General features: G+C 44.3%; 1 protein-coding gene across 10 annotated transcripts in view; it reads right to left on the bottom strand.

Moving 5' to 3' along the window:
• Positions 1 to 141: 141 nt before the first annotated feature.
• Positions 142 to 10,219, bottom strand: part of LOC142572662 (uncharacterized) — a 300,880-nt gene continuing 290,802 nt past the window's right edge. For all 10 annotated transcript variants that reach the window (XM_075681936.1, XM_075681938.1, XM_075681945.1 and 7 more), the window contains 3 exons: positions 7,219 to 7,305; positions 1,468 to 1,695; positions 142 to 507 (listed from right to left, as the gene is read on the bottom strand). In XM_075681936.1, the coding sequence (XP_075538051.1) occupies positions 157 to 507; positions 1,468 to 1,695; positions 7,219 to 7,305 (666 nt within the window). In that variant the 3' untranslated portion in view covers positions 142 to 156. The remainder of the gene's footprint in view (positions 508 to 1,467; positions 1,696 to 7,218; positions 7,306 to 10,219) is intronic.

Raw genomic sequence — 10,219 nt, 5'->3', positions numbered from 1 at the left:
TGCTTGGGTACTTCGATTTAAGTGCACGTTAAGGAACCCCAGGTGGTCAAACCTAATCTAGAGTCCCTCACTACGATTTGCCTCATAATAAAATCATGGTTATAGCCCATAAAACTCCCAAATTTAATTCATTTTTAATTTCCTCCTCCTCTTTTGTCAGTCTAGCCACTGCAGCATCGAAACCCATATTGCTTTGCAAAGGAAGACAAAGGAGAAAAAGAAGATGCGCGTCCAGCATGCCTGCTCGAGATAAGAGGCCATCTCCTTCTCCAGGTCCGTGCGGTTCCAGGTGCGCAGGCGCGCATGCAGTTGGCACTGGCGCTCCAGGTCGGCAGTGCGCTGTGCATGCTCCTGCTCTAGCCGCTTGCGCTCAGCCTCCAGGCGCTCCCTCCATGTCTCCTCCAGCAGCCGGATCTCCTCGTGGTGCTTGCTCTGCTGCTGCTCCCGCTCGGCTGACACTGCCTTGTTCAGTGCAGCTGCCGCCTCGTCCTTGGGCACGTTCCGTGACTGCATGTAAGCAGGATGATGGTAGTGGCTGCACTATACTGGGTCTACAGCTCACACTCTATCTGTTGTTAGACCAACTGTCAAAGTCGCAGTGTGAGTGGGACCTTCCACTAGAAGGGCAGCAGAATGCACAGGTACAAACGAGAACATTACATGGGGCTCGCGTTGACTTTCTTCAAGCATGTGTAATTTTTTGTAATACATATTATTCTGCATCTCCTTGGTCAGACCAAATGTTTCTTTTAATGCTATTCTTCAATATGCACTGAATAGATGGAAGAGAAAAAAACAAACAAACAAACAAAAAGCAATGGACTTGTGACTCATCCCACTCGAAGCTGCACTAAAGGCCAGAGCGTTAGATAAGCTGCCTCTCCTTTCTCTGCTAGAGCTTTCTCTCCTAGAGATAAATAAAAACCTGATTGATTAGCTTCGCCAACTTAGGCCCCAACAACCAAAACTGCCAGACCATTCTTTTTAATAAAAGTTTATTTTCTTTTTCTTCTTCTTTGATTAGCTGATTGTTTGATTGACTGACACTACAATCACGTAAAAGATGTCTGGAACTGAGTACCAATCTTATCTGCCCCTAGCTTTCGAATAGCCAGGCAAAGCAGCGTAGACTGGCATGCAAAGTAAGCCACAGATCTGTCAAACTTAATCCTGATGAAGAGTACTGCAGTAGATTGAAGAGACTCGAGACTAAGTACAAGAGAGAACTGTGGCCAAGCAAGTACGCAAGTTCAGTACAATGTTAGCTTCCCGAGTGTTAGCATCTATCCGAACCTAATGGCCTTCGTCAGGCCTCCGATTAGAATGCCTCTCATCAAAAAGAGTCATACTAGACTTAATGCTTCTGGCTTAGTTCAGTTTCCGTTCTATCAGTATTTTTTGCAAGTTTGGAAAATATGGTGCATAGCTGTGCAGTGTTCAATGTGTCAGACAGGAAAGATATCGTACCAGGGTGTCCCTGAGTGCAAGCACCTCCGATCGGAGTGCCTCCTGAGCATGAGCGTGCAGTTGCTGGGCTTCGTGTAGCCGGAGTTGCAACCGCCTTGAGCTGCTTTCATGTGCTTCCCGTGCGCGAGCCAACTCCTGCTTTAGGCACTCTCGCTGCTCGCTCCAAGCACGTTCCCGACTCACCAGCTCTTCCTCCATTGAGCGCAGCTTTTCACGCAGTGGAGACACCTGGAATGTGCCAGGACTTAGCATTTCTTCATGAAAACAGCATGCTACAGCTCAGCTACAGTGATAAAAAAATATGAAGAAAAGCACACTAGTCTGAGGGCATGATACCTGCTATCTATCTGGTCATAAGGCATGAATAGCAAAGCTCCCATTCATGATGCAAATGCCAGTGAGCTTTCTGTTCACTGCATGCCTTTAAAATCACATCATTTATATGTATTATTTTATAACAATTTTTTTTATCCTTTTCTCATGGGCTGTCACAGCTAGAGGTAACACAAAAAAGCACACAAGAGTATTTTGGTGCCTTAGAGAGAGAGAGAGGAGAGTTGTTAGTACTCGTATGCTACACAAATATGAAAATGACATCAAATGCATATATTCTTGCAAGGACAACAAGCACTTTAAAAGCAAACAGATATACACAATGAATATCACAGCACACACACTTTGTCAGTCACCCACAGTTCTGAGCCTTGTATTGTACCGGATAAAGGTAGTTGTGCAGGAAGAGAGAGAAAGAGGGAAAGGGAAACAGGACAGGAAGAAGGAAAAGTTATCACCCAAGCAATCTGTAGATATTGCAAGATATTGTAGACAGGCAGTTACTTTAACACTGGAAATTTCTTTCTTGCAAATTTTGAGTTACCAAGTTGGGGGTGTTCCCCTTAAACGGGTGTGGCCTCTACACGAGTCTACATGGTAGGGTAGATAAAGGCTTGATGAGTGTCCAGGAAAAGTTCAGCTTGTGCACTGGTGCTTCCAGGCTGCTGTTGCAACATTAATGATGCCGTGAAACACTTTTCTAACTAATAAAAGAATGACCTTACTGTTAAAGGACATCACCTCATAAATCCCCTTACGCAATTATTTTTCGAATCCTCCAAGTACAAGCGGAGTTAGACATAGTTCTTGCACAGATACACGACTTTTTCCTTTATCTCCACTAGAACACTAGGGAGCTACAGGGAGGATGACAAAGGGGCAAGGCCCCACCCAAAAGTTGGGCTTCTTTTTTTTCAAGCGAAGCTTGTATTGCTCCACAAGTGGCGTTGTAGAGGTCACACAAAAACCCAGCAGCTGCAGGAAAGGGCGGTTTGACGAGTTGACAGCTGTGCCGGAGCGGGAGCATGAGTCATTATCAAGGATTCAGCAACCAATCGGAGCTGTTTGGCTTCCGCCGGAGAAGGAAAGGGCAGGAAAGGGCTTTGCATGCGCTGTGCCAGCTTTGATTCTGTTCAGTTAATTCTCGGAAAATGGATGGGACGGCAACACGTGCGTTCCCCTGAGGAACTGGCAGCGTTTGACGAGCGGCAGCGAGAACTCGGCTGTGAAAGGGCTTGCCGTCGGCGTGTTGATCCAGTCATTAACGCCTAAATATAGTATGACATAGCATGAACGCTATGTTCATGTTACGCCACGTTACGCCATGTTGGCGAGAACAACAGCGTCTACAGTTCGACTGATGGTTGGACGCACTGGTGTCGCCAACGTAAGCAGACGCGGCCAACACGTTCTGATGCACCCGGCGTCTAACGATGGTTGCCTGCGCGCCGATAACATCAGGCTATAAATGCGCCTTTAGAGCCCCCCGAGCTGAGGGAGCGGGAGGCTGTAGTAATCGGCACCGCTACCTGTGGGTTATTTAACCGTGACGAAGGTCACGTGCATGCAGGACAAGCTTCGCTTATCCCTATTTTTCGGTAGGGAAAGAGATGGTCATTCTTTTCATTACAGTGCTACTTTCAGTTCAAGTGTGTAAGCCTATATATCTCAAAGTGAGATGGTAACTCGAGTTGCCTTACATAGCCACATCCCTGGAGCTATGCCACCACCCATGGAGACCAATCGGAGCATGCGGATGGCAGCGGCCAGAGTGCTTATCATGGCACTCTGTGGTGGTCGCGATATCTACACTACACAGCACGCCAGTGAGTTTTCTGAGGACACGCGCAGCAAATGTAGATATGTGCAAACTGTTGTGAGTATACCAGAAGTGCAAAGATGAAACACCTTCTTGGTAGGGATGGGCGAATATTCGAAGTTGAGAATATGAATACAGTTAAACCTTGATATAACGAACTTTAATATAACAAAATTCTTGATATAACAAAGTATTAAATTTTTTCATAACCTTTCGTCATAGAACACCATGTATTTAGAACCTCAATATAACGAAGTGTGTTTGTATGCGATTTCAATATAATGAAATTTCGCTTCCGCCGCGAAGGAATGCCAAGACAATAAATTGAAACTTCCGCGGATTCAGATGGTCAAATCAAATAATTGAATTACACTTAGTAAAGCAATGAATGGGGCTATTTGGTGGACGTTCATGATTATATTGCGCATAGTGATGCACTGACGAACATGTACTGTGTATAGGCAACCTTCAAACATGTATTGCACGCTAGCAGCGGTGCCCTAACATACAACCCAGGCTCCCTCAGCACCGCAAAGGGGGCTGCTGCAGAAGGTCGCTGTCATTGTCCCTAGATGATGCGGATTTATCATACGTATATGCCTTTATCGTGTGTGGTTGTTCAGCAGGACACTCATCGAAGTCTGAGTCATAATCTCTGCTCGTGCCATCACTGTCACTAGAATTTAGAATTGTGCACGACACAACACGGCGAAAACAAAACAGCGCGCAGCCAGTCAGTTTGCCCGGTTGCTGCTGAAGGTAGACGTGACGTCAGATCTGCCGACTTGTCGGGAGCGCGTTGTGTGTGGCTTGGTGGCCGCTCATAGAGCGTCAAAAATGAATCCACCCACTCAAAAATAACCCAAATAATGACTATGTACAAGAGCAATCGTGTCTTAGGAATGCAACTGTGGTGCTTTCTCAATATTCTTGGATTTTTATTCTGTATCCCTTTAACTCGTACCATCGTTGCGGATATATCGTCGACGTAGCATCAAACCGTATCATTCATCAGCGACTCACAAATTCATCAAAATGAATTTTCTCATTCAAATTTGCTTTTTTCGTTTGCCCGATAATTTGGAAAATCCTGCAGCCCCTTTCCGTGTAAGAAAGTCCTCCGGCGACTGTACTTATTTTCATAAAAGGACAAATTTCAATGCTGAATGAATTTTCGATATAACAAAGCAAATTGCCAACTTTACCTACTTCATTATATCAAGGTTTAACTGTACAAATATATAGTGCGTGGTATTCGATTCATATTCAAAAAGAAACTATTTGGTATTTTCAAATATTCAGAAGTAACCAAATATCTCACAGCAACCAATTGTTTAAGTCTGGTTCTCCATCTGCTAGAAAAAGGTATATATAAAAAGCAGAATTGTGACAAGGACAAGTGTTTTCAAAGCAATGCAGAAACAAAAGGGGTAATGGAAGCTTTGTCTTCAGTTTTGCGACAGAAGCCTAAATGACAACCTGCGACTTTTGCTTGCAATCTGTCATTTAGTGTTTCTGGCATTTAACAATGTAGCAGTCTTATCTTTTACGCTGCAACCAGTGATGTTTTCCTTGCAACAGTCCTCTTTACATGTGCCTAAGGCACACAAGTCATTCGGCAGATTCATTTTTTTAAACTTCCCTTTTTATTTTTTTGGCCAGTCATATTGCAGCCACTCTTTCTGAAAGAACTTGTCAGGCTCTAAACTTGTTGACGAACTATTCGCATAGCTTTTTTGATGAATATTAGTGATCTCCTGTTTAAAATTGATGCTTTTTGCCTGATAGCTAGCTGTCTGTTGTGCTCTAGTCAGTATAGGTGTGGTATCTAACTGCACCAAAATAAATATTCCTGCTGTAAATATAAGCGTCTGCATCTGACTATTCGATATTCAGTTCAATATTCAATACTTGCTATTCGTATTCAATTCATATTCGAAAAAGTTGTTATTCACCCACCTTTGCTTTTAGACTTTTTGAGTTCGCAGACACACATATTTTTAATTTATTTAACTCAAAATTAGCAACAGTAGTATTACTGAGAATGTTCTTGCGATCATGAAATCCATTAATAAAGGTTGGTGGGCTGCTTGGCTGCTGGCAACGTAGCTGCTGATGATGTGGAGAAAGAGGGAGCAAGCAACTTCTTTTACTGTTTTTGACACGAGATTTTCAAATTCCCTGCTGCATGCAGTAGAAAACATACGGCTCACATGTTCACAGGAGCCTTGTCTACAGATTGACAACATTTCCTTACTATAATAGGAAGAAAATCAGAATGCCGACCAAAATGGGGTTGTCTAAAAATTCTTTAACATTTTGGCTTCCACACAGAAGCCTTTCTCACGGAAGCCTTGAGTGAACAAGGCTTTTGTGTGGAAGCCAAAACGTTTAAGAATTTTTAGACAACCCCATTTTGGTTGGCATTCTGTTTTTTGTCCTATTATGCCATTACTTCCCGACCAGACGAGATTTTGTGAAACTCTTGATTCAGCTTCCTTACTATGTTCAAGAAGTGTTTCAGGGGGGCCCCTGTAATAAAATGCTTGCTGTAATAAAATGCTTGTTCTTGAAACCTTGAGGTTTACCCCACTCTCCCTGTTCTAGTATTTAGTAGTTAGACATCAAGTTATACATTCTGAAATACTGTCAATTAATTTTATCCAACAAGATGCAAAGTGCATTAAAGGTGACTTGGGCTAGCTAATCCTACAACTTGGTCAGTTAGCACTGGGATGCAAAAAGACAAGTGCTCATCCCATTGCTTTCCTTACTGTGTCCTTTTCTTATCCATATGCTTAATGCTACAGTTGCTTAATGCCAAGATTGAGTTGGTGCTTGTGGGGATGCGTGACTCTCACGCGTCCCCTGATATGTTGTTTTCCCGCATAGCTCCCGTCTCCTGCAATCCGGCTTCGCCACGTGGCCTGCGTGATGCCCGCGGCAGTCGGTCTGGTTGAGGCGCAGTACGAGAGATGGCGCGAGTGTTGCGCTGCGGCGGGGTTACTTGGGTGCATAAAGGAGAAGGCGCTTCCTCTCTTTGGTTCGGGACGGCAGGCAGTGCGGACGTGCTGCGCATGCGCCCATCCATGCTTCTGCGAGACCGTCTCACGTGGCCGCCTTCGAACGCACCACCGTTCGCGTGACCGTACACACGAACGACCAGGCATTGGGATCCAGCATGGGGCAAACATATCAGCTCAATATCCGGTCGCGGTGAGTCGGACTTCCTAGATTTGTCGCACGCCCATCGGCATGTTTTGGGGATAGCAACTCGGCTAGCAGGCATTGATCTATGAAAGGTGCAATAAATGCCCTCGTGATTGTTTGCACTACTGTGTTGTCGTTCCTTTGTCCCAAGAGCATGGGTGTGAGAACCCCACATGCTGCAGCAGAAGGCCATACGACAGATGTACAGGTAGTACACAGGGCTGAGGGTAACACCAACTGGCCCAACTGTGTTCCTTACTGGAGGTTTAGGTTGTAGCGTTTCCACTGATACTTATAAAAGAAAAAATAGAAAGAAAGAAAAAAAAGAGACCGAAAACATAAGAAATGGAGTAAAATGTTATGCCTGTTATAAGGAACAGGCTGCTTACCTGTGCATTGACAGCCTGGTGCAGGGCTTCAATTTCTTCATCTCGCTCCTGCAGCAGTCCTTGCAAATCGGCAATGTTCTGCTTTTGCTGCATGAGATAGGGAGTGGAACCAATAATTTATGAGAGAGAAAGTGCGTGAATGATGTCGTGCAGCATAAATCTGCTACAAATATATCTGAGGCTCCGACTGCACTAACATCTCAACTCCAGCACAGCGACTTCTCACACCCAATTTCTTGCAATTACTTTGTTGACATGACGCTGTGCCAACTAGCTCAGCCTCAGATGTTGGCTGTACATTTCACCGACAACTAGCATGATGCCCCCTCCAGTGTCCTCTTTAAAACCCTTACTGTAATCTTGTTCACACAACTTGCAGCGATCACGGATCAGCACTGCGTCCTGTCTGCTCTCTCACGCTCTGCTTCTTGTGATGTTCTTGCTGACAAGTAGCCAAGGCACTCAATTCTATGACCAGACAAGAAACCTGTTTTGTGGGGAAGAGGGAAACCTGTAACCTTGCTTCCAGTCTTGTGCCAACAGTGTACACTCTTATTGCGCTTCACACATGAATGCAGATCTTTTTTTGACTATTTGAGCAACTCCCTTCACTGAATGCTTGACACCTGTCCGAGTAGACTATAGATATGAGTGGGAGCCCAGATTTACATACAACAGCTAGGACAAATATATACAAAAGATCAATATGCACAGTCCTCATGACAGTAATAGTCTGACACACCGTGTACACTCATATAAGGGCTGCAAATTTTTTTTAATGGTCTTGATGAGGGATCTCTCTTACAAGGGGGCAGGCCATTTCGTACCAATTTTTCTGGCTGTGTGTAATCCCCAGAATTCCTTCGTATGAAAAGAGCGAACATCACCGTTTTCATAATACATCTGTTTCTTCATGCGTGTACGCTATGCAGGTCTCGTCCTCAAAGCGTGTCTCCACTGCTCAGACGTGGCTCAGCAGCACCACTTGTGGATACAGTCGTCTTCCGTGCCATCTGTGGCGTTAGATATTCCTCCGTCTTTAATGCTTCATATCCCCGAAGACACTGCACGTCACATGCTCAGAGTCCAAGAGCAAACAACTTTTCATTCTTGTCTTCCTTTTTAATACTGGGTTGCCATGCTAAGGGTTCAGCTCTGACTCTAGTGTGTGGCCTTTACTCAAGCGTATACGGTAGCTGTATTGGTAGTCTATAAATGCACTTGTTTAAGGCTACCATGCATTCTAAGCTCATAAGAACACAAACATACTCTTCTGTTACAGAAACTTCATCCTCTTAATAAATGTGGGATTATATTTGGTGCTAAGACAGACATCCATGGGAATATGAAGTCATGAACTAACACTAATGGAGCCTGTTGTTTTGGCTGAATGCTCACTTAGAAAAGTTGTCCATACTGCATCCCAACACATTGTGGCTGCTATGGCCAGCAGCTGAAAAGTATTACAGTCTAAGTTCACATTGTGAACTATCATACCCAACACAAATAAAATATCTTACTACGGTCAACTTGCTACCATTTATAGTAAAGCAGGTAGGTTCCTGTTGCATATATAGATAGCGGCCACTCCGGTATTAGCTTTAATAATAAATCATTCAGTGCAGCCACCCTGGTCTGTTAATAGCATTACACATTTATAAATGCTTCTTAATACATGGCATCGCGATCAATTCTGTAAATAAAGAAATGATTATACATGTGTGTTAGGTGCTAGGAAATTATCATGATAGCAGACCATTGTTTTCAAGACAGCAGTGTCTAATGACTGAAACTAAAATGACCAAGAGACAGTTAGATTCATGGTTCACTCACAGCTGCATACCTGCCTACCTTCGAGCTTTAATTTTCTTATGTACGCGGACACCTGTGGCAGCAAACTTGTAACAGAAGGCTGACAGGCAACACATTGTCTTTAGATAACAGTGACTGCTTTCTGTCACTTTGCTGTTGCCAATTTGGTCTGGATAAACTTGTTTGAAGCAAGTACCTCTCTGCCTTATCATGACTTAAGCTGCCAGAAAACAGCAGCACAGGTACCACCACATTTTCTTCTGTTATACACAGGAGTGTAAGTGGGCATGAGCAGTTTGGAGCATTTTAGCTCAGCATGGTGCTGAGCTAAAGCACAAGTGCAATTCCAAACATACGTACAACTGCTTTATTGTCTACAAACTGGCTATACACACAGTATGCTGATGGTGCAACAGTCATGGTTGCAGCTCCCGTATACCCTAGAGCCAGAGTTCTCTCTAGTAATTTTCATAGGAAACTCTGTAGACCAGCCCCTGTTTGTGGACCCCTGTTTACGTACATGTGGGCATGAATTTATTTTTCCACAATTCAGACGTGCATAAGGTGTTCAAATTAGTAACAGCGGCATTGTCTATGCCATGCTACGTAGTGTGCAAGCCTGCATGCCACCTGTCTTGAAGGAACAAGTTCAGAAATGCTGTGTGAATCTTGACCAACAAATTGTATCCGGAACTAACACTGATTTCACTCTGGCTTGCTGGTGGACAAGTACTACTGCATCCGAACTGTGCCTTGCAACGGCAGGATCCCATGCATCAAAGGCTGTTGTGTTTTTAGTGACGACTCCTATGAATCAAGGGCTCAAGTGTTCTTAGTGATAAAATCAATGCCTACCTCATTTTGATATTTACAACCTCACTTGACTTCCTCCCTCTTTACCTATAGTTTTACACATGTACCTAATTGCATTCCATGTGATCCCACACAATAAAAAACTCAGTGCCCTTCCACTGCGTGAAGAAAGGTGACCAGCGAAGCTGTGTATGTGGGGTCCCTTAATCGCGAACTGCACCTCCACCACGGGTCGGCCTGGCATTGCACTATCTTCGGGATGGGCTCACGTATGGGGAGTGCTTAACGCTTGCTTCACCTCTGCTGCGGGTCGGCTCGGTATTGCACTATCTTTGGGATCGGCTCAGGTATGAAAAATTGTTGGTCTACGGGTGGA

Source organism: Dermacentor variabilis, chromosome 2 (assembly GCF_050947875.1).
Source record: "Dermacentor variabilis isolate Ectoservices chromosome 2, ASM5094787v1, whole genome shotgun sequence".
Classification (NCBI taxonomy): Eukaryota; Metazoa; Arthropoda; class Arachnida; order Ixodida; family Ixodidae; genus Dermacentor; species Dermacentor variabilis.
The sequence above is the reverse complement of the archived record's forward strand: the minus strand, read 5'-3'. Positions and strand labels throughout refer to the sequence as shown.